Source organism: Hyperolius riggenbachi, chromosome 8, assembly GCF_040937935.1.
Source record: "Hyperolius riggenbachi isolate aHypRig1 chromosome 8, aHypRig1.pri, whole genome shotgun sequence".
In the NCBI taxonomy this organism is placed as follows: Eukaryota; Metazoa; Chordata; class Amphibia; order Anura; family Hyperoliidae; genus Hyperolius; species Hyperolius riggenbachi.
Genome location: NC_090653.1, coordinates 160,968,022 through 160,993,777, shown reverse-complemented (window position 1 = coordinate 160,993,777; position 25,756 = coordinate 160,968,022). Strand labels below are relative to the sequence as shown.

At 42.3% G+C, this 25,756-nt stretch overlaps 1 protein-coding gene across 1 annotated transcript in view; it reads left to right on the top strand.

Annotated features, from left to right (window-relative positions):
* LOC137527416 (disks large homolog 1-like) overlaps nucleotides 1-24,803 on the top strand; it is a 31,943-nt gene extending 7,140 nt beyond the window's left edge. Inside the window, exons 3-5 of the mRNA XM_068247927.1 lie at nucleotides 8,975-9,066; nucleotides 17,001-17,138; nucleotides 24,624-24,803. Of these exons, the coding sequence (XP_068104028.1) occupies nucleotides 8,975-9,066; nucleotides 17,001-17,138; nucleotides 24,624-24,803 (410 nt within the window). The remainder of the gene's footprint in view (nucleotides 1-8,974; nucleotides 9,067-17,000; nucleotides 17,139-24,623) is intronic.
* Nucleotides 24,804-25,756: the final 953 nt, after the last annotated feature.

Sequence of the window (25,756 nt, the reverse complement as noted above, 5' to 3'; positions counted from 1 at the left end):
CACAAGCGTCCTGTCAGAAAGAACCTAAGCGCAGCTGGGGGCATTGTCACTGAGAAGAGAAGTCGCCTAAGTCACAAAAGTGTTCAGTACCTCACCTTTATCAAAATGAATGAGGCATGGATCCCGGAGGGCTACTGCCCGCCCGAAGACTAAGTCAGTCCCCACACACAGCATCTCTGCCTGCAGGCCACTTGACTGCCTTCTCCGCCACCATCTACAGGGTCCAGGGCACCAGGCGGATTCCTGAATTTTGCGGCCGTTATAATAATTTTTCTGGTGCGTGTACATGCCTGCCTAATTTTTCTGGCTGCACTGTGGCTGCAACAACAAAACAAAATGCATGTACAGTACATGTGCCAATTCCCCTTTGTGATCATTACCTTGCCGCGGTGAAGGGGCTTGCGTATCACAATAAAGCAATGACCGATGGCTATATGAGTGTCTCGGGGGGTCAGGGGCAAACTCAGGATTTTCAAGGGGGGGGGGGATTCCTGAAAGGTCTCCCTCAGCCACACACAATACAGTATAATAATATGGTAGGACTTCATACTGGTTACACATAATGCAATTTCTCATCTGACTGACAGGATCTGACAATTATTTCCTAAATGTTCATTCTGCTCCCGATTGACAACGGGATTGATCAGAAACAGTTTGGATACAGCTAATGAGGACAGCCAACATTGCTAATAATGTGGGAAAATGGAGCATTCCCCCAGCAGGGGCACAGGACTGTGCTCATACCTAAATCTGTTAAGTTCCCCAGAGCTGCTCCATGCTCTGTACACACACTGCTGCTCCATGCTTTGTACACATGCTGCTGCTACATCCAAAGTCAACTGTAGCAGGGAAAGAAAGGGACCAGTTCTGTGAGCTGCAGAATGCAGGGTCGGACTGGGCCACAGTAGTACAGTTTTTTTCCCTCGGTGAGCCCTGCCTCCAGGTCTTTGGTGCCCCCCCCCCCTCCTTGTTTGACAGAGCTCCAATTGCTGCCTGCAGCACAAAAATTCTCTTCTCAGTGCTGTAATCACTCATGCTGAGAGCAGTAGCATAGCTAAGGAGCTCTAGGCCTTGATGCAAATTTTGAAAATGGGGCCCCCCAAGCACTCTATACATAACAATTGATACGACGCACCAAAACCTGCCAATGGCAACTACAGTGTCAGAGGTGCAAGAAGGGGATGGGAAATAGCTTGCTTATGATTACCACTGTTCAAAGTATCTATTGAAGTGATTATTATGAGCACAGGACCAATAGAGAGGTAATACTGTAGTTGATGGAGGGCCCTTCGGGGCCCCTTTGTCCCAAGGGCCCCGATGCAGTTGCAACCTCTGCAGTCGCAACCTCTGCAACCTCTGCGGTCGCAACCTCTGCAAAGTAGGACATTACTTTATATTGAAGGAGGGGACTCTATGCAGTTTTGCTGGGCAGCAGTGTCTCTGAATTACAATACTGCTAAGATCATATACATTTGGCCCCGTCCATAATACATCATGACCACGCCCACCTTCCGGTGCATGGTCACGCCCTTTTTTTCACCGCAATCATGGGATGTGTGGGCCCCAGGTTGAAATGTATTTGATGGGCCCCCAGTGTCCCAGTCCGACCCTGGCAGGATGCCTGCAGATATTCTGGTGTCTCAACTTGTGCCTGTCCCCAAAAACTGCACCAGCCCTGGTCTGAGGGGGTATTCTGGACAGCTTTAATCCCCCCTGCGTTTGCCTATGAAGGTCGTTGCTTCATTGTGGACAGACCAAATTTGATCAGCTGGACAGTCACTGTTATTCTATCATTGAGCTACCACAGCCTAGCGACCATATGGGCTTGAAAACCGCTATCGCCTGCACTCTCGCCATGGTGCGCACCAGTCCAGCAAGGCCGTCACTACACAAACCGCTGTTTGCGGTGCGTTACACAGTGAGTTTGGTGTGTCAGTGTGAAGCAGTACTCTAATTACACTCCCTGACTGATGTATACACATGCAAGATGTTTTAAAGCACTTTAGGCCTGCAATTTAGCATTCGATGTGATTTCTGCCCTTAAAACGCTGCTTTGCGTCAAATCCAGATTTTCCCCGGGACTTTTGGCGTCTATCCCACTCCTCCATGCAAAAACTCAGATGTTAGACCCCTTGAAACATCCTTTCCATCACTTTTCTGTCCAGCATAAGTGTTTCTAGTTTTCAAAGTTCGCCTCCCCATTGAAGTCTATTGTGGTTCGTGAAAGTTTGCGCGAACCGAACTTTTGCGGAAGTTCGCATTCGCAGTTCATGAACCGAAAATCAGAGGTTCGGGCCATCTCTAGCCTTCGACACTGTTCCACACATGTCTGGTGCAAAAGTTGAGGACTGGGGAAGAGTCTGTGTGCATGGATAGGGAACCGGCTGATGGACAGAAAACAAAGAGTTGTGGTCAATGGATAATACTCAAAATGGGTGACTGTTAGCAGTGGGGTCCCACAGGGGTCTGTACTAGGTCCAGTGCTCTTCAATGTATTTATTAATGACCTATTAGATGCAGTAGTAAGTAATGTTGCTATTTTTGCAGATGATACAAAATTGTGCAGCATCATCAACTCTCAGGAAGGACATATTGCAACAGGATCTGGACAGGATGGCTATATAGGCACATAAATGTCAGATGAAATTCAGCGTTGAAAATGTAAAGTCATGCATTTTGGTCGTACCAATGGTCTAGTACTATACAAAATACATGGAATACAGTTGGGGACATCAAACTTGGAGAAGGACTTAGGAGTACTCATCGACAACAAGTTAAATAATCGTACTCAATGCCAAGCCGCTGCAGCTAAAGCTAACAAGATTTTGGAATGCATTAAAAGGGAAATGAAAACTCTAGATGCTAGCATAATATTGCCCCTGTTTAACTCTCTGGTAAGGCCACATCTGGAATATGGAATTCAGTTCTGGGTACCAAAGTACAGGAAAGATATTGCAGCTTTAGAGCAGGTGCAGAGACGAGCAACAAAATTGATACAAGGGATAGAAGGTCTCACTTGCCAAGAAAGGTTAGATAAACTGGGTTAATTTAGTCTAGAGAAAAGACGCCTTAGAGGGGATCTAATTAACATGTATAAATACATCAGAGGGCAAAATAAAAGCTTGGCGGATTAACTTTTTGTCCCTAGGCCTTCTCAAAGGACTAGAGGACATGATCTGTGCAGGAAGGAAAAACGTTTTAGCCATTTATTTAGGAAAGGGTTCTTTACAGTAAGAGTGATTAAGATGTGGAATGCATTGCCACAGGAAGTAGTTATGGCAAATTCTATACCTGCATTTAAAGGGGGCTTAGATGCCTTCCTTGCGTTGAAAGACATCCATGGCTACAATTACTAGGTAATGCCCAGTGATGTTGATCCAGGGATTTTATCTGATTGCCATCTGGAATCGGGAAGGAATTTTTTCCCTTTTGGGGCTAATTGGACCATGCCTTGTAAGGGTTTTTTTGCCTTCCTCTGGATCAACAGGAATATGTTAGGGAGCAGGCTGGTGTTGTACTTTGTTCTCTGGTTGAACTCGATGGACGTATGTCTTTTTTCAAATCAAATAACTATGTAACTGTATATAACTATGATGGCGCCCAGCTTTGGTGCTGGTGAGCGCCAGTCACCGATGTAACCTGCTTCGATTGTTTTTGGTCAGGGTCACTCTTTTTCATCCTATAAAGGTAGTGTAAGCTCTTTTGTTTCTGTGCATGTCGTCATTGTTTTCAAAAGAGCTGCTACAGAGGGGTTGATTCACCAACACCGTTAATATTGCTTTGACATTACTGGTACTAATGCCAGAAGAGTACCACACGTTGCACAATTAATACAGCTCACGGTACATAAGTCACATGAGTGTTGCTATGATGATGTGTATCACGTTACTTGTGTAATGTGCTTTACGATACCAACACTCATGTTTCTTATGTACTGCCAGTCCCAATAACTGCGCAAAGCTCAGAACTCTTCTGGTGATAGTAACAGTAACATTATTGTGTACACTGTCTATGCGAACCGACCTCATAGTTCCTTAACATGGGAATGCATGAGGCCACCAACACCCTTCAAAACAAACATAAATTATACTTTAATCCTTCAGGCCTTGTTCACATTGCGTTCTGCTCGTATGTCCGTCCGTGGTGGCCTTATTTTGAGGCGTTTTTTCTTTCCGATTCCCGGCGCTTGGGTGGGCGATTTTTTTTTGGGGGGTGGGGGGCTAGCGGTTTCAGAATGCGTTTTTCCCAAGCGTTTTGGTAATTAACTCCCTGACGCAAGTCAGGAAGTGAACTCTTTGATACGGAAAATAATAAATACAATGTATTTATTCTTAAAAACGCGAATGCAATCGCTCCACAAAGTGGTTTTGTGAGCGTTTTGTGTTTTTCCTATACCTCCCATTATAGCAAAAACACCCTAAAATGGCTCAAGCACTGCTTTTGAAAATCGCACGGAACGCTTTAGTCTGAACTACACTTTAGCACAACATGGTGTAACTGCTTTCTGTGTGTTTTGGAAAAACACCCGCGCTTAAATTTTTCAAAACACGCCTCTAATGTGAACAAAACCATATTGTCACTAACTTAAATAACTGTTACGATAAATAACTATTAAAGGACAACTGTAAAGAGAAGAACATGGAGGCTGCCATATTTATTTCCTTTTAAACAATATCAGTTGCCTGGCAGTCCTGCTGATCTATTTGGCTGCAGTATTGTCAGAATAACACCAGAAACAAGCATGCAGATAAGCTTGTCTGATCTGATAATAATGTCAGAAGCACCTGATCTGCTGCATGCTTGTTCAAGGTCTATCGCTAAAAGTATTTGAGGCAGGGAACCAGTAGGACAGCCAGGCAACTGGTGTTACTTAAAACAAAGTAAATATGGCAGCCTCCTCTCACTACAGTTCCTCTCACTACAGTTGTCCTTTAAGAAAGATGGACACCATTATGGTGGAATATAATTGTCCAAGGCCATTTATTGAGTTTTAAATCATTTAATACTAAAATCAGTATAACCAACTTCAACTCATTAATCTGAAACCATCATAAATGGATAGGTTAGACAACACAAGCCATACCAGCTCAGAATACCTACTCACAAAGTGGGCGAACATACCCAACTCGTTCACTGCTTAAAAACAAGAAGAGAATCGAGAGCCCAATATAGTGTAGTATTGTCAGGTAAAATGAAGAGTTCAATACAATTTTATGTGTATATACTCACAAACACGGGTTACCCGTAGGCAGCCACTTTAAATGCAGGTGGAGAGCATTAGGACCTGACCCCACTCAGGTTAAAGGGAACCTTAACTGAGAGTGATATGGATGTTTCCTTTTAAACAATACCAGTTGCTTGGCAGTCCTGCTGATCTCTTTGGCTGCAGTGTGGCTGAATTCCACACCTGAAACAAGCATGCAGCTAATCCAGTCTGACTTCAGTCAGAGCACCTGATCTGCATGCTTGTTGAGTGGCTGTGGCTAATATTATTAAGCTGAGTACACACGTAGGATAACAATCGTTCGAAAACGAACGTTAACGACAATTGGACCGATAATCGTGCGTTCCAAATTTTCCAACGATCGTTTTTTTTGGACGATAACGACCGTTATCGTTCAATCCGACCGATCCAACCCGGCGGATTTTTTCGAAAGATAATCGTTCAATCGTTGCAGTGTGTACAAAGATCGTCCGATAATGATTATCTGTGGAGTAGTACGCATGTTCTTATTGGCTGTCATAACGTCACTTCTGTTTGCGCACGCATTTTTTTATCTTTCGTCGTTCAGTACTTTATACTTATATCGTTCACGTGTGTACACAATCGTTCATTACGAACGATCTTTTCGGTCTAATTTGAATATCGTGTAAACGTCACGAATCTTTCGTAACGAACGATCTTTATCGGACGTGTATATGAACCTTTAGAGACACAGGATCAGCAGGGGAGTCAAGCAACTGGTATTTTTTTTAAAGGAAAAATCCATATCCATCTCAGTTTAGGTTCCCTTTAAGAAGTCGCTCTCTGTAGATGGGAATGCACCCCTCCACCAGGGTGGACTAGAAGATCCTCGGGTTCCCCCTAAATATTTTTTCAATTCATTCCTTTTATTTTTCTGTGGGCTGTATAGTTTGTTAGTTTTTTCTGTGAACTTGCACATTTTCCTTTCCTTTAACCACTTCAGCCCTCAGTCGTTTTCACTTTATGCATCCGAGCAATGTTCACCTCCCATTCATTAGCCTATAACTTTATCACTACTTATCACAATGAACTGATCTACATCTTGTTTTTTCCGCCACCAATTAGGCTTTGGGTGGTACATTTCGCTAAGAGCTACATTACTGTAAATGCATTTTAACAGTAAGAATAAGAAAAAAACGGAAAAAAATTCATTATTTATCAGTTTTTGGTCATTATAGTTTTAAAATAATACATGACTCCATAATTAAAACCCACGTATTGTATTTGCCCATTTGTCCCGGTTATTACACTGTTTAAATTATGTCCCTTTCACAATGTATGGTGACAATATTTTATTTGGAAATAAAAGTGCATTTTTTCCATTTTGCATCCATCACTATTTACAAGCCTATAATAAAAAAATAGAAATATTTCATCTTTACATAGATATTTAAAAAGTTTAGACCCTTAAGTTAATATTTATGTGTTTTTTTTTTTATTGTAATTTTTTTTTATTATTAAACATTTTATTTGGGTATTTTTGGGAGCCTGGGATGTTAATAGTAATTTTTTTTTAATGTAGATATGTTTATTTTTATTTTTTTTAATGTAGATGTAGTTTTACTTTTTGGCCACAAGATGGCAACCTTAGGTTTGTTAACATGACGTCACTCTAAGCATAACATGTACGCTTAGAGGGACGTAGGAGGCAGAAAAAGCAAGGCTTCCGAGAGAAGCTGTCGCTTTTTCTGTGGGGGAGAGGAATCAGTGATCGGGCACCATGGCACGATTCATTGATTCCTGGGCTAACGATCCGCGGCCGGGAGCGTACATGGCCTCCTGGACGTAGAGCTACTACGTGGAAAGTGGTTAATACACAATATAAAATCATTTTGGTTATATCCATGATGAGAGTATTTACAGTGTTGAACCTGCCTATGTGTGCCACCATGAAATATCATGTCCGTGTCATTTTGCAGGCACACGGCTCTTCTTAGATATTACATTTATAGATAATTCAATGTCAACCAATTACAATAATTTATATAACCGCAACTTTGTTTTAAAGCACAAATACAAATTTCGCAGATATTCGAGTTATGCAGGTTTCACTTAACTGCCTCAGTTCAGGTAATTAGGTGTTGATTTTCAAAGGTTTGGAGAACACTAGAGAACATAAGTGATCCAGCAATCCAATGGTGGTTTGGTTCTTATATGATCTTAAAGGGTACCTGAACTGACATGTGACATGGGCCCATGCGCAATTCACTTTTTCTCCTTAGTTTCCTCCTTGGAGATAATTTTTCATCTTCGATTTAAAATAACTTTTTAGCATTTTTTAATGAAAAAAAAAACAAAATGCAGGTGAAAATGTACTTTCCAAATGATTATGAGTATTTGTTTGCTTGCTGGTGGTTTAAAAAGCAGTTTATTCACAACAAGTTGGGAAAATATCACCTAGGAGAAAATTCAGGTGACAGTGAATAGCATATGGGCCATGATGAGATAAACATGTGTATGTACAGTCTCAAACCTGTAAAACTAGGTTGAGTTCCTTTTTTGTCCCCACTGTGAGAGTTAAGATTTACGCACGTACAGTATATTACACTTCCACTCCAGTTGGGCTTAAGTCTGCCGGCAGGGCATCAGCGTAACTCACTGATAAGTCATAAAACACTTTCATGGCATGGAAACACTTTTGAGTTTAGGGGACAAATAAGAAAGGTGAGCTTGGATGCCTTGCTGAACAGCTAGTGAATAATTGAGCCTTGGATTTTTCATGCCAGGCAATTTAGTTGGGATCTCCTATTCTAGATATTTGGGATGGACAGAACCATTTTACATGGTGGACCAGACTTCGCTGCATTCACTCCTATCTGGTATTTACATAGTTACATAGTTAGAAAAAAGACATACGTCCATAGAGTTCAACCAGAGAATAAAGTACAACACCAGCCTGCTCTCTCACATATCCCTGTTGATCCAGAGGAAGGTGAAAAACCCTTACAAGGCATGGTCCAATTAGCCTCAAAAGGGAAAAAATTCCTTCCCGACTCCAGATGGCAATCAGATAAAATCCCTGGATTAACACCACCGGGAATTACCTAGTAATTACAGCCATGGATGTCTTTCAACACAAGGAAAGCATCTAAGCCCCCTTAAACGCAGATATAAAATTTGCCATAACTACTTCCTGTGACATTTAATCACTCTTACTGTAAAGAATCCTTTCCTAAATAAATGGCTAAAAAGTTTTTCCCTCATGCGCAAGTCATGTCCCCTAGTCCTTTGTAAAAGCCTAGGGGCAACAAGCTTATCTGCCAATCTATCATATTGCCCACTGATGTATTTATACATGTTAATTAGTTCTCCTATAAGGCGTCTTTTCTCCAGACTAAATAAGCCCAGTTTATCTATCCTTTCTTGGTAAGTGAGACCTTCCATCCCATGTGTCAATTTTGTTGCTCGTCTCTGCACCTGCTCTAAAGCTGCAATATCTTTCCTGTAATGTGGTGCCCAGAACTGAATTCCATATTCCAGATGTGGCCTTACCAGAGAGTTAAACGGGCAATATTATGCTAGCATGACGAGTTTTTATTTATTTAGAGTTTTACTAAATAGATGTGATGCTAGGTCTGGGCCGCACACCTCTGCTGTAGATAAAATATCTGGCTTCTCATGGCCTGACTACTACCTTAAGTAGCTTACATAGAAATCTTCAAGAAACCTATGATGTGCCATTGCATTGGCTGTCCATAATTTATAGCCTGCTATCATTATCTCTTTCAGACATCCGGGAGTGTTATGAAGTCATGCTACATAATGGAAACACTGGAGTCACTAAGTGCCTAGATTCCGACCCACTAGATGTGGACCAAAAGGTAAGAAGGCTTCACAGTTGTTATAAACATTGCAGAGAAAACTGTGAAAGAAAAGAACTCAGTGATATTCATACATCTCATTAGCACATTTCTATAGTCAGTATTCTGCTATCCACTGTGATCTGCTGGAGAAGGGACTGGTCATGAGCAAATAGGGAAGGAGGTGACCTCATAATTGATGCTTCAGGGGCGGGGGTGGTTTGCTGGTGTTTCACTTCTGGGAATATTGTCTTTGTTTTATTATCCTTTATTAGGTTAGGCCCTCTCTTGAGTTTATGATGGTCTGCAGTTACAAACTGTGCTTACATTTTACTAGCACAATAGTACACCATGTTGACTTAAATTAATTTCAAATATGGGGTTTCAGACTGTGTAAACTGGTTATTTGTGGATTATGCAAGTTACCGGATAAAGCCTCTGGGCAGGCAGGGCATAAAGCTGTAAATCACACAGTGCAAGTGAATAAACTTGACAATACTTTGAGCGACGATACTATTTAGGCAATTGCGCTCCACACCTGCCAGTCCAGCCTGCCCTTCAGTTCCAGTTTTCCTGAATTCTTACAGGATTCTGCTGAACATCCTGAAGAGCCTCGTTTTCCTACAGCTAAATTGAAATATGTTTGTGTATTGTATTCATTTGTTTAAACAGTATGTTAAATTGAATGGGTTGTATTTTTATTAAAGAAGTGGATTTCTTTTTTGTACACTTGAAACATATAAAAGTATATCTATATACCCTACATGCTATTATAATGAATAACTGAAGATGTTGAAGGTAAAAGGCTATCGCATTAAGTGTAAGGGCCTGCTACATAACAATATGCAGGGTGTCAGCCTGCCAGTGCTTACAGTGCGTCTAATGCTGGGAATACACCATTCGATTTTGAATGAGATAGATGGTTCCATAGATAATTTCTGAAATGTTTGATCTTATTTTTCGCTTATATATCGCTTTTCTGATCCATTTCTCATAGAAGTGAATAGAAAATGATAAGAAAAGATAAGAAATTGATCGGAAATAAGATTGGACAGTAAATCGACTGAAAAATCTCATAGTGTATTCCCAGCATTAGGTTCAAAGACTGCCCACATGGTTTTACATATGAGTAAAGTCCAGGGTAAGACCTCTTTTTCATAATGAATGGCAATACTTGTACTGGTATTTTATCTCAAAGCACCAAACCTCAGCTCTGTTTCAAAGTGCACCTGAATTTCAACAAGGAACCTAAGGCCCCTTTCATTCTACAGCTCGTTTTCAGCGCTTCAACGCAGCTATGATAGTTTGCTTTGACCAAGGTAAAATTAAAGTCCATAGACTTTCATTTTACCTTTCACACCCGACGCTGCGTTTCGATACGACGCACCCAGTAGCATTTTAACGTTGGGAATCGGCGTTTCCCCCGTCAGGTTAATTAATTACTACAGCCGCTACTCAGCGTCGCACCGCAGATTCCCGACAACACGACGCAGCCTATTCAATGCGTGCAGGAGCCGTTCTCCTGCACGCGTTGTAATGTGAAAGAGGCCTAAGGCCTGCACATAAAAAGTGAAACCAAGAGGTGCCAGAACAAATATTTACTCATCTTGTCTATTCTAGCTGCTGGAACAGACACTAAACATACTATGGTGCAGTGCATGTGCACACAGGCAGAATTCAGTCACATGCACTAGAAGTTAATGTGAATTCCCCTAACACATGATGGGATGTGTGAAGTTAACACATACTTTTTATAAATCAATTCCTATTAGTATTGACTAGCTATGAACACTATTCAGTATTTTGATCAGTTAGACAATGGATTTTATTAAAAAAATGTAATCTATAAAGAATTACTAAAATTGGCAATTCCTCTTCAAGCATCTATTGATCTTTATCTAGAAAATGACGGGTTAAGGCCTTCCGGGAACTCAAGTTGTGGAATAGTGCCTTCATTTGGGAAGGGGAAGTCTACAACATGATTTTGCTTTTGGTCCATTTCCAAAGGCTTGTTGTGTGGGAAGTTATTAGTGAGGTTTCTCAATAATTGAAGACTGGCTTTACAAGACCAGAGGGCAATGATCCCCAACCCTGTCTGACCTACCAACATGTTTTGTGGAAATCCTCAGAGCTAGTTAATCAGCTCTGCTGAGACACTGATTACTCCCCCTGTGAATGTTTGTGGTTTCCTAAAAAATATATACGGTTGGAGAACTCTGCAGTAAGCCACATTTGCTCTTGTGTGTGGTCAGTAGCTGATTCTCTGTTTCTACCCATTTAGGAGTGTGAGCCTGGGTGTACAGTATATTTAGGGTATTTGGGATAACTGTGCTAAGTAATAGTATTTTTAAAAGTTAGGGACCAGGAGGCCTCCTAATCTTTAAACAGGACCTTTTTCCTTAATAAAACATCTGCCTGGACAGGGTCTTCAAAGGGTACCTTAACCGACAGGTGATATGATGAGTTAAACGTGTATGTTCAGTCCCAAGTCTACATAGAACTGGCCTGCATTCCTCTTTTCTTTTCATCTTTTTTTTAAATCACTGTAAGAGTTAAGAATCCAGGGTTGTTGTAATTGACACTTTCTCTTCAGTTGGACGTGAGTCAGAGTCTAGTATAAGTTCTGGTTCACACTAGGGCACTTTTCGGCAGCGTTTCAGCTCTTTTCTGATTGCTGGTAATCAGAAAAGCACTGCAACAATGTATCTTTATGGGACCATTCTTACTGCAGAATTTACAATTCGTAAAATCACAAACGTGCTGCATGCAGGATTTCAAGAGTGATCACAACACGATTCTCCTTCCCCAAATGAGAATTGCGAAACAAAATTGCCCCCAAAAAATCGCACCCCAAAATCTTAATTACTAGGCCTTAGCTTAGAGAATGAAGCTAGGTCATTAGTTTAAGATGGAAGCTGTAAAACATTAAAATACTGTCTTGCCGTTCAGACAATAAAACCTCTTTAGTTTTTAAACACAAAGTAAAACTGCTGGATACTAGGAAAGTCCTAATTTGTGTTAGATTCATCAGTACAAATGTTTATATCATCAATTTATTTTCAATTCAGGGTTGCTTCAAAGCGAATCTGAACTCATAACTTCCTCTCTGCTCTAACACATATGCAACAACATAATAACCTTTAAAAAAAACAACATTTCTTCGTTACAGTTGATACAAATTTTTGTTGCAGTTGATGCAATAAATTTGCAGTGTGTCTGCTTCCTGCTTTCAAGGAAGCAGACATAGGGTTAGCAGACATAGGGTTAACATCCTGTGTTTACAAATTAGCAGCTCTGCTGTGGCAGAGGAGATTCCTGAGCTGACACAGCTGAAGAGATCAAATTACAGTGGTGATTAATCACATAAGAGGGGGAATTAGACAGGCTAAATTCTTTAAATACATACAGGGTGCATTTCTGTACGTTCTCCTTCTGTCCCGTGCAAGAGTTCAGGTCCACTTCAAAGGAAACCTGGACTGATTTTAAAAATGTATGTCTGAACTTATCTGGGGCTTCCTCAATCCCCACATTGTCTGTGAGGTCCCCCTGCGTCCTCTGAGTCCCCTCCGTTCTCCCTCTGGTGGCTCTGTTACCTGCATGGCCCGGCCGGGACATGTGCACAACCTGTTACAATGCCCGTCTTGATTGCGCTCCTGACGCTGGGAGCATTCTGTGCATGCACGGTTCTCGAAAGAATGGACCGTGCATGCACAGAGCGCTCCCAAAGTGTACAGACAAATTACTTGACTGGAGGCTAGCAATGTGTCTGTTACTGTGGAAGGAGGAGAAAAGATAATGCGCATTGCATGACACAGCCACTTCTGGCAGGCGGTGTGGGTGAGAGAACAATGCGCTTGGGAAGGCACTCAGGCGTTGCATGTCGCCAAAGATGCAGCATGTCTTTAGGCGAGGTTGCTTAACTTAATGAGTTTAAGGCAGAAAACCGAGAGTCCAATATAGTGTAGTATGTATTGGAACAGGGAGGAATATTGAATCGTAAGTAATATATTTACAAACCGGGGTTACCCCTAAGGCCAGGGCTGTGGAGTCGGTCCAAAAATCCACCGACTCCGACTCCTCAGTTTAGGATTCCACCGACTCCGACTCCTCGACTCCGACTCCTCTAATTTGCATATTACAATTTTGTTGATTAAAAGTATGTAACATGAAATTCGTCTCTTAACTGCCAACGCTTAGGAATTTTTGCAAGACAACTGAAGTGAGAAGGATATGTAGACTACTATATTTATTCCCTTTAGACTAAAACTAGTCCTTGGTAAGAGTACTTGTAAAAGGTACAAACCGGAACAAAGAACATCTATCAGGCCCTAGGCAATGTAAGTGTGGGTACATGTAAGAATGATGTGCAGGTACTCTGCAGGGGAATGAGGAGATTCTTCCTCTATTACACATTCTTCATGCACAATCTGAACAAGGCTTATGGGTGACAGACAACACCTCTGTGTTCAATGTGCACAACATTCTCAGTGGTTTCCCTGCAGCTCTGTGGGGAGTGCATATGTTGAGTATAGTACTACTGTGTAACAAAGTAAACCTGAGACAGATGAAATTAAAGTTTTATACATACCTGGGGCTTCCTCCAGCCGCTTTCAGGATAATCAGTCCCTCGTTGTCCTCCTCCACCACCTGGATGTTCTGCTATGAGTCCAGGTACTTGAGCCAGTCGGGCGTAGTGCGCATGCACACACTCCGCCGCCAGGAGCATACTACACCTGTGCAGCACTATTGCGCAGGTGCAGAATGTTCCTGGCTGTGGGAGCGGCATGCGGCCGGACAGCGCTGACTGGCTGAATTATTAGGACTCATAGCAGAAGATCCGGGTGGTGGAGGACAGCGAGGGACTGATTAGCCTGAAGGGGGCTGGAGGAAGCCCCAGGTATGTATAAAACTTTACTTTTCATCCGTCTCAGGTACCCTTTAATTTGTAGTCACCAAACCAAATTTTAACAACATATCAAATTATTTGATTTCATCAGCAAAGGGAGTGCGTACATTTGCATAAATCAGCATAAGTGCAGAATTATTTCCATCTCGTTGACCATCTCTATTAGTGACACAGCTACACATCAGGCTTTATTCTTACAGGATAGATGTTATTTAGTATATATAAGAGATTCCTGTGTACACATCATATATACAGTCACAATCAGATATGTATATCTGACCTTAAAAATACGGGGACTGCTTTATTAGTTTCAAAAAAGTTTTATTGATTAATTTTAGTAGATAATCTTAACAGCAGTGGTAAAAGTGTCCGTTTTAGGACAAGACAGATTGTATATATAAAAGTAAACAGTCAACATGAACATAACAGGAAACAGGTATGCACATATTCTATGTGAGTGGTAATGTAGCAGGGTTGAGGTATGGAATCCTTTTCGTACAATAAATGTAGCAACAGAATAGCGATCATAGTGAAAAGGTACATGAGCGGAGGCCAATTAAGTCTGAGGCACTCAGCCAGGGCTGCCATGTTTTAATAAAGGTATCAAAAGTGTCGTTAATGATTGCGAGGGTCCTTTCGGATATCATTATGTCTAAGATGATGTTGTCAGTCGCTTGGATGGAGAGCGTTTGCTGCATCCATTGCCTTGCGATGTGGGATCTGGCAGCTTTTGCTATGTGTTGTGCTAGTCGATGAGGCGGGTGTTTCCATTTAGGAGGTTTGTCTCCCAGAAGTAGAAGCCCTGGATCTGGGCCTAGAGCAGTGCCCAGAGCTGCGTTTATGAATGCGGTGATCCTCGTCCAGTAAGTTTGAACCACCGGGCAAAACCACCACATATGGGACATGTCTCCCACCCTTCCACAGTTTCTAAAACATAGGTTACTTTTGCTTGAATCAATGTTATGTAGTTTTTGGGGTGTAATGTAGGCGCGGTGGAGAATTTTGTAGTTAGTCTCTATGTGGGAGTAGTATGTACTGCCTTTGGTGAGGGTAGTACAGCATTTGGACCATCTTTCTGGGGTTAGTGTAATTCCCAGGTCATATTCCCAGGTCTGCATTACTCTAAGTTTGCTTAGGTCAGAGGGTTGAGAGAGTAGGGAGTAAAGCAATGAGATGAGGCCACCCTCTAAGGGTCTAAGGTCACACCAGGCTTCGTAAGAGGTTCGTTGTGGTAGGGGGGAGTTTTTTGGGCCTAGAGTGGTTAAAAAATGGTATATCTGCAATGCTGCAAAATATTCAGATGGTGGGAATTCAACTTTAGCTTTGAATTGGTCCCAGGTTGGTATTTTGTCATTTACCAGTAAGTGTTTGAGATGCGTGATGCCTTTGGATCTCCACCATCTGAAGGATCGTGGATCAAGGCCTGGGGTAAACATGGGATTACCGTAGAGTGGGAGAAGCTTTGGTATCTTTGTTTGTAGATTCTTTTTGAATCTGGTTAGTCTCCATATAGTAAGGGAGTGGGCCGACAGAGGGGATTGAGTTTTCACCATTGTGGGGGTTGGGGACTGCTTTATTGAAGCAGCACAAGTAACTAATTTTGATTGGTTTATTTCATTTTTGTAGACTAAACACAGCTATTACTGTATATATACATTATTTTTAATGACTATTATCTGAGAAATAGAACATTTTATCAGATTTTCTATTTTAATTACAGTTACAAATTCATTAGGAGTCGGAGTCGGTGCATTTTTTCCCGACTCCGACTCCAGGCACCCAAAATTGCCCGACTCCACGACTCCGACTCCGACTCCACAGCCCTGCCTAAGGCAACCACTGTAAAGGCAGGTGGGGAGATTAGGCCTGTCCCCACTCAGGACTAAGATGTCGCTCTCTGTGGATAGAAGAAAAGGAGGGTGTACCACCCTTCCACCATGGGTGGATATCTTGATATATAAGGCTGTACAGAGGCGCCAAAAGAATAAAATATGCTAAAATAGTTTAAAAAGTTCAGGAGGCGGTAGTGGGCCAGCCACTCCAAAACAGACACGATGCTGTCGATTGAGGTAGTAACAATTTATTCACATACTCCTAGAGACAACTGGCATCGCATTTCACAGGAACAATCCCGCTTCATTAGGCAATAAATAACAGGAGTATCACAAAGCTAGGGGTCCAATATCAGCTTGGCACCTCTGCATTGTGCCCGTGAAACGCGTTGCCAGTTGTCTCTAGGAGTATGTGAATAAATTGTTACTACCTCAATCGACAGCATCGTCTCTGTTTTGGAGTGGCTGGTCCACCACCACCTCCTGAACGTTTTAAACGATTTTAGCATATTTTATTCTTTTGGCGCTTCTGTACATCCTTATATAACTTAAAGAGACTCCGTAACAAAAATTACATCCTGTTTTTTATCATCCTACAAGTTCCAAAAGCTATTCTAATGTGTTCTGGCTTACTGCAGCACTTTCTACTATCACAGTCTCTGTAATAAATCAATGTATCTTTCCCCTGTCAGACTTGTCAGCCTGTGTCTGGAAGGCTGCCAAGTTCTTCAGCGTTGTGGTTCTGTGATGCATCTCCCCCCTCCTGGCCCCTCTATGCACACTGCCTGTGTATAATGATCTCTTGAGATACAAAAGGAAGGGTGTATACAGCCTGCTTGTGTATGGATGTATTTTCTATGTGTGGACATACTGTACATCAACCTACTTCCTGTTTTGGTGGCCATTTTGTTTGTTTATAAACAAACTTTTTAAAACTGTTTTTAACCACTTTTAATGCGGCGGGGAGCGGCGAAATTGTGACAGAGGGTAATAGGAGATGTCCCCTAACGCACTGGTATGTTTACTTTTGTGCGATGTTAACAATACAGATTCTCTTTAATGAGTTACTGAGGTCTGATGGTCCAGGAAAAAGTCCAGCAAACGTATACAATTTCAGAATTGTACTACATGGCTCGATGCTTAAAGAACTGACTTAGTGTAGTCATACCTTTAAAGAACATATACCATATATTTCATTACTTCTGTTGGATTTACAGAAATGTTTGGACTCCGTTATTGGTGACCAAATAGCACATAAAGTGGTGCCCCAGTGTGTCTGTGTGACAGTGAAGATGACGGAACAGAAAGAGACTGTGCACACCATGCTGAATCTGGTACGGACAACTCTACCTAAGGTAAGACTACTCACAATACTGTATAATAAGCCATTGAATATTTCATGATTACAATAAAGATTTTAAAGTAATTACAAGGCTTCATGTGTTCAGCCCCAAAGGGTGCGACTCCCCACAAGCAATTGACTTGTGTCTCTATGGAAGATGATGATTAGTCACTGACCAGTATAATTTAAAGCTTTTCTGTTTTTTTTAACTACTGTCAGTATCCCAGCTTGGGAGAGTTTTCCTCACTTCTTATCCAGACAGGGTTGGGTGAATCTCTTCAACTGAACCCAGGGTGTCAGAGACAGAAAGAGACAGATTCTCCCCAACAGGGGGACAGACAGCAAGATCAGCGGAACAGAGACACCGACAGCAACATCAGCAGAACAAGGGAACAGACTGCAACATCAGCGGAACAGGGGCACAGACAGCAACATCAGCAAATGGGCACAGATAGCAACATCAGCAAACAGGGGCACAGACCACTACATCAGCAAACATGGGCACAGACAGCAACATCAGCAAACAGGGGCACAGACCACTACATCAGCAAACAGGGGCACAGACAGCAACATCAGCGGAACACAGGCACAGCAGAAAGATCAGCGGAACAATGGCACAGACAGCAACATCAGGGGAACAGAGGCACGCACAGACAGCAAGATCAGCGGAACAGGGGCACAGACAGCAACATCAGCAGAGCAGGGGCACAGACAGCAACATCAGGAGAACAGGGGCACAGACAGCAACATCATTGACAGACTGGAAGAGAATTCTCACTCTTCTTGCTTCTTTCCAAAACAAAGGCGATTTGGCTGGAGTTGGGCTCTAAGGCCCAAGTTTATTCTACTTTAAAGTTCAGAAAATAGTATATTTCCTAGGACATCCCATGGAGGCCTGCCAAGAATATGGGCTATAAGTAAAAGGTGTTCGGTTTAAGTGATGCATGATTTTAAGTAATGATCTATGTCTGCTATTCAGGAACAGCATCTTTGTATCTCCAATGAGATAATTAACACACACACACACGCATGCACGCACGCACGCACGCACGCACGCACGCACGCACACACACACACACACACACACACACACACACACACACACACACACATAGGTTTATCTAGAATGTTGTGGTTCGTTGGTTACTGTTCTTCCCTGACTAAGAACACAGAGAGAAAACATGGTTTATGAAGAGAGTTGGTGAATCCTGTCAAATAAACCTAGTTTCAGTTATCCTGCCTCTGTGACTACTGAACACAGCACACACGTCCTATGTGATAATCACACACACACACACACACACACACACACACACACACACACACACACACACACACACACACACACACACACACACACACACACACACACACACACACACACACACACACACACACACACACACACACACACACACACACACACACACACACACCACCCAGGTATATACTGCTCTGGGAAGTTTGAGGCTGGGTTCACATATAACATAGCGTGAAAGGCTGTGTTTTATGTTTTACGTTAATGTTTTACGTTAATGTTGTGTGCATTTGCGTTTTTGGTGCGTTTGCGATGTGTTTTTCATGCGTTTTGCATGCGTTTTAATGCATTTGTAGTTTGCATATACAAAAGCAGATGCGTATTGTATGCGTTTTCCATGCGTTTTTATAATTCCATTTATGCAAATTGTGTGAAAGACAAAAGGAAGGGGAAACACAGCAAAAAAAAAATATATTTTTGGGAAAAAACACATATAAAAACGCATGGAAAACATACTAAAACGCTATGCATCTGTGTCCCCATAGACTTTCATTATGTGCATTTTGGCATCATTCCTGCATAATATGCAACAAAACCAGCGTTCTAAAAACACATACTGTAAAACGCAGGTCTCTACATGTTTTTACATGTCCCATTGACTAACATTGCTGCATAGAATGCAGTGTTTTACGCAACACTAGCGTTTCTGCTATGTATGCACCCAGCCTACGTTATGAAGGTACATTAGTGCTTTTGCTGGTTTTATGTTTTGTGTGGAATATACCAGTTTTTGTGTATATGTATATTTTCATGTACAATTAACTAAATGTTTTTCTGTATAATTTCCCATGAGTTTTATCCCTGTTTAAAATTTTTGCACAGCAGGATGTTCTTTCTGGTGATCTTTTCCTGTTGCCCCAGTGATACGCTGTGCAAGGAATACAGATATACAGACCATATTGGTCTCAATTCACTAAGCATTACCACATTTGGAAATGCTGAAAACAGCTGATTTTACCGATCACCTTCCCAAATTCCAATTCACTAAACCTATTACTGCATAGAAAATTAGAATTACCGACAAGTGAGGTAAATTACCGACCTCGACTTGTGCGGTAAATACCTCACGAAATGTGAGGAAATTGCAATTCACGCAAAAGTGTTCAGTATTTTTATCCAGCTCTTACCAGCTGATAACTCACTTTCTCCAGGCTCTCTCCATGCAATAACATTGACAGACAGCCAATAGGGAGAACCAGGCAGCCAATAGTGAGAGTCACTCAGCCCTGCCTCTCAAGCCGATTTGATCTGTCATGGTGGAAGGCGGGTCTTCACTGTAGCAGAGCAGGTGACATTTTATAAGGTATTTCCTGCATCCTTTTAGATGTGAAAATCTGTATACTGTTATACAGAAGAGCCCCCCCACCCTGGTGTCTGCAACACATCTAAAGGGATGACGGGAATGCACTGGACAGAAAACCCCGACTTATACACACAGCTCCCTGCCTCACTGCTGCCTGATCCGCAGCTGCCTAATGCATAGCAGTACAATTACAGTATATTATTACAACGGCACTTCCACAGTAGTACGTTTGTAGTATGGTGCAACAACTTCCATCAGAACAATATGCAGCATGCTGTCTTACTGCCCGACACTAACTATTGTGGTGCAAGCATACGTTTTAGATTGTGTGCTGCACCAGCAACATGCTGTGATGTGTTGAGATCCTGTTTTTCAGATATAGTGTGAAAGTATCCTCAGGGCTGGAACCCACTAAAGCGATTGCGTTAGCGTTTGTGCAATGTAAAGTATATAAATGCTGGCATAATCGCGCGTCAAAACTTACACAGAGCGATTTTGCTAGCGTTTTAAAATTACTGCACACTGTAAAAAAATTAAAATTAATTGAAAGGACCAATCAGAATTAAAACCACTAATCGCTAATCGCTAAACAATCTATGGCAACATGCTTATACTTTTTAAAATCGCTATCAAAATTGCCAGAAAATGCTCATGAAATTGATTACAAAACGCTCATTAAAAACACTAGTGATTGCGATTAGCGATATCTATTTGTAGTGGGTTCCAGGCCTCACACAGGTCAGCTTGGAGGAGCATGAGGAAAACATTCAGCAAAGCCCCTTTCTGTCACCAGACAACACATCATGGAAGGGTGGAGAATTCTAGAGCAATGCAGACAACACAAGGTGAAGCATATGGGATGCAATAGAAAAAAAAAAAGCTCATCCACTGCCTGCCCCCCAAGCCCAACTCTGCCTGCATTTGTGTGATTCACCATCCGATGTTGAAATCCATTTTCTCCCTGTACTTTGGCATAGTACAGATTGCAGCTGCAATCCTTAATTTTGAGCTGTTGTTCCTTCATACTGCAATATGTACATTGGTAAACATGTTAGCTGCCAGGGAGGAAGTGGGTAGAGTTCATTATATACTCTTCTCTCTCCTGGCAGGATTTTCTGTTGTATTTGATGGACTACCCAAGCCTCTACAATTCACATTTTTACTGCACTTAGGAAAGTATAGTAGTGGTTAGAACCTGTTCTGGATTTTTACTGCTATTTCAAGTCCCCATCTATCACTAGTGATGATTGCTAAGTACGATTACGCAAAATTTCACGTAGATTTTCACAGTTACGCCTATACGTAATTACAGTTTGTAAATTCAATTAATTTTGTATATTTATTCGTCATTTTGCGTAAAATTTTGCATAATGTTCGTGTCATTTCATGCCGACTTTAGCAGTGAATAGCAAAGTCCCCATACATGCTATTGACACCAATTGCTACATGTGTTAAGGAGAATAGTGGGTACAAGTAAAAAAAAAGAATTTTCCAAAAATAGCTTGTAGTTTTTGAGAAAATCGGTTTAAAAAATGCAAAAATGTTTTTTAAACTCAACTTTGCTTACATAGCAACGCACGTAAAATGAACTGCAGGCAGTCCTATGAAGCATTGTTACCACGATACTTCACTTGCGGCCGCTACTATGTTAATTTACATAGTTACAACTATGTAAATTAACATAGTAGCGGCCGTTAGTGAAGTATCGCGGTAACGATGCTTCACAAGACCTCCCGCAGTTAGGCTAGATTCACAGTGGGACGTTGCGTTTTGATGCTACGTTAAAGTCGCACCGCAAGCTTACAACGCAATGCGCCCAAAAAGTGGCAACGCAGCGTTACCGTCGCATACAGCAGATACAGTAAAAAATACAGGCAATGAAAAGTATGCTTCCAAGTCATTACTGAGCATGTGCAAACAGTCCGACGCAGCTAATAACGTGTATAACGCACTGCATGCAGTACTTTTACTTAACGTGCAGCGTTAGACACCAACGCAACGTGTGCACTGTGAACAGGGCATTGATTTTTCATTGCAGTGAGTTATTCTGCGTTAAATGCTGTTTTAACGCGCAACTTTAACGTCCCACTGTGAACTTAGCCTTAAGGTTACGCACGTTGCTATGTAAGCAAAGCGTATAACTAAGGAAGGCACTGCTTGTAACTAAGCGAGCGCTGCTATGTAAGGGAGGTAAAGCGGGCTCTCCTTCACATTAAGCTGTGCGCAGCTTGATAAATCAGGCCCCTTGTCTTTATTTCCTCCCTACCTATTTTATTATTGTAATATCCGTTGCCAAAGTCTGTCCAAGCCCAGCCAAGTAGTCACATGAAGCTGGATGTTGTTCCTCACTCCTCCCACAAACATACATTTGGTTGGACTTTGAAAACAAAGATTACAGGAATATACTGAGTAGGAGGCAAATAATGATAGGGCAGCCTGTGAGAACACATTTATTTACTTGTTTGCACATTCAGTTGATTACTTTTGACCTTACTTCTGGTTATGAAAAATACCTATTCGTTTCAATTTGTAGCAAGCTTTCACTTCCAAACTGCTAGGAAGTTCATATTTGTTTCCTTGCAGCCACAGTAAAAGTATACACATGTTCATAGTTACATAGTTAAACTGCAGATGCACAGTACACATACAGTACACACACACACACACACACTGTAGATGCACAGTACACACACCAAACACACTACACACGCACTGCACATGCACAGCACACAAAACAGACTACACACACTACACATGCACTGCACACATACACATGCTACACACACACACACACACACACACACACACACACACACACACACACACACACACACACACACACACACACACACACACACACACACACACACACACACACACACACACACACACACACACACACACACACACACACACACACACACACACACACACACACACACACACACCCCTGGAATGCTGTCATAGAGGGATGATCAGATAAGGAGGTGTTAGTCACTTGTCTTCTGCAGGCAGCAGCCAGCACATAACCTCTCACCCTACACTGTAGCCACAGTGGTGTTTTGTGCCACTAGCTGTTTTTTACTTTATGGGGCTTGGAGGGGGAGGCCAATTTCTCTGCCTTTCTGTTTACAACACAGGCAGACTCCCTCCACCGTGATCTCACATCTGCTCCCACTCCATCCACTGGCCAGGGGGTGTATGTCACTGCAGCAGCCCTGCAGAGCATCACTGGCAATGTGAAGTGAGTGCGAGTGCCTTCCACCCGACATCCTGTCAGTGTTCTTATCAGGAACCTTTACGGCTATGTGAAGTTGGCCCCCCTACAATCAGCACAAATAAAAGTTCTAGCATGTTTGGTTAGTGCTACGTTTGTGCCCGTTTGTGCCGCAAAAATAAACATTTGTGCTGCTTTTGTTTTAAAGATAATAGCAATTATCTTTTTCCAAACGATGACATCACCCAGCCCCCCTACAAAGGTGCACGGACACAAAAGTGGGGTCGTTGGTTAGTGCTGGGTTTGTGCTCATTTGTGCTGCAAAAATCACCGTTCTATCTGTTATCGTTTTTGAGATATTAAAGGTTTTTTATAAAGGTCAAAAGTTCACCCAGCCCCCCTACAACAGCGTACAGACACGAAAGTGGTGTCGTTGGTTAGTGCTGGGTTTGTGCTCATTTGTGCTGCAAAATCACCGTTCTATCTGTTATCGTTTTTGAGATATTAAAGGTTTTTTTATATAGGTCGAAAGTTCAAGCAACCCCCCTACAACAGCGTACAGACACGAAAGTGGTGTCGTTGGTTAGTGCTGGGTTTGTGCTTATTTGTGCTGCAAAAATCACTGTTCTATCTGTTATCGTTATTGAGATATTAGGGCCCTTTTTCCCCACAATCCTTCAGGGCAAAGGTGAGACGTTGCTCCTCCCAGGAACAGGAACAGACAGCACTTCCCCTATAAAAAAGTCACATGGTTAGTCCACCCTCAGTGCTGTTTGTTCCTGCGTCCAGGCAGGTCGGCATCTCCCCTCTGGGTGAAGCCTGTGTGCTGGGCTGCAGGTGGATCCTTCTGGGTGGCTGAGACTGTGGTACTGAGGCAGTCTGGCCATGCGCCCCAGGCTGGATCTTTACTGGGGTTTGCCTACCTTTCTCTCCCGCTGCCAGGGAGAGCAAGTGTGGAAGGCGTGGGTTCCCCTTGGCGGCCTTGCGGCAGAGGAGCAGGACGGAGGTAAGCCAGCGGCCATGTGCAGCGTGGAGCGCATTGCGGCCATTAGGACGCTTGGCCGCGTCCGGATGCGTAATTTCCGGCGGGTATGCCGAATGTAGCAAATTGTAGAGCTGGTTCATTACTCCTTCTGAACCTCCGGTCCGCCCCTCATCTAATTGTGGCAGGCCGGATATGTTTTAAAAGGGAGGCTGCGCAGGCCTGTTTGCACTGTTGCTCAGAGGGAGTTTGGTCCTGCGCTGGACATGAAAGTTTGGAGACATGTCAGACGCTGAGAGGATTGAGAGCAACCAGGCCGCCCAGAAGGTGAGATAATGGCTTCTCTTTCTGGGCTAAAGGTGCTAAAGCTGTACAGAGTTAAATGCCTTGTTGGTTTTGTTTGTTTGCAGGCCAAAACTGAGGCCGCTGCTAAATCTGCTGAGGCTGCTGCTGCAGATAAGCATAGGCTCCCTCCTAATTATAAGAGATGCCCTTTGTGCAATGTTAAGCTAATGTTGCCCTATGCAAAGACTCTGTCAGTTGTGCATAGAGAGGGTTATGAGGGAGGAGCCGGGTCACTCTGTTCAGAATACATTGAGATCCTTTAGAGAGGAGATTAATGCTTCATTGGAATCAATTAAGTCTTCATTATTGAATGCTAATCCATCTACTTCTCAGGTTGCTGTATCTGGAGTATCTGTGACTGAGGTTGATGTTAGTCAGGCTGAGTTTGCAGCTAGTTCTGAGGATTCAGACATTAGAGAAATAAAATCTGAGTCTGTTCCAAAGTTTAAATTCCGTATTGAGGATACGGAGGCGTTGATTGCTGCCATTAATTACTCTTTTGGAGTTGAGTAAGGATGTGGTAGCTAATTTGTCTATTCATGATCAATTATACAAAGCTAAAGGATCCACTGGATAAAAAAGTGGATGCTTATTTGAAGAGGTCTTTGAAGGCTAGTGTGGCTATGTTTAGGCTGGCTGTTGCCTCTACATGTGTGGTCAGAGCTTTGGAGCTGTGGATTTATCAGCTCAGAGCTAATATACTGGCACCTGTTGAGTATTTGTTGAATTCTATTGCGATTCTCATTAAATCTGCTGCATATTTAGATGATTCCTCGGCTGAGGCAATTAGGTTTACACCCACTGCTGAAATTAATGATCAGCTTTGGAAAGTACATCGAACAAAAAGAAAAAAATTTTCCTAAAAAGAAAAAAGCTGTTGCAACTAAAGTTTTTTTTGTGTGATCAAAGAGATGCCTCCAAAGATCAGAGAAAAGGCAGAAAGTGGACTTCTGACGAGTCCGGGAAAAGGGGCTTTAAATATAAAGCTCCGAAAACCCAGTCAAAATCCCAATGACTCGTGTAAGGCGGTGGGGGGGAGGCTAAGATGCTTCTCTCTCAGGTGGGCAAAAGGGGCAAAAAGCCCGTTTATTTGCCGAACAATAAAGTTTGGTTACCAAATAGTTTGCGCTCCATCCATCGTCAAGATTTGTGGTCTCAAAGGCCCCAGGAGATCCCACTCTGTTTCCAGAAATTTTGAGTATATTGCAAAACATGCTAAAACAGAATGTATTTTATCCTGTGCCGGATCAAACAATCCGAAACAGTCTGTATGCATGTTGGATTATTAGGGCTCTGTACAAATTAACAAGCTGACACATCATTGCATTCCAGCGGTGTGTAGCTGCTAAGGGTAACAATGGTTAATTTGCATATAGTCAGCAGTGATGCACTGGGAGGCATCTCAAGCTCACTCCAACCTGAATTATTGCAAATTCTTTTTGTTTTAAGAAAGCAAACTTTTTTTG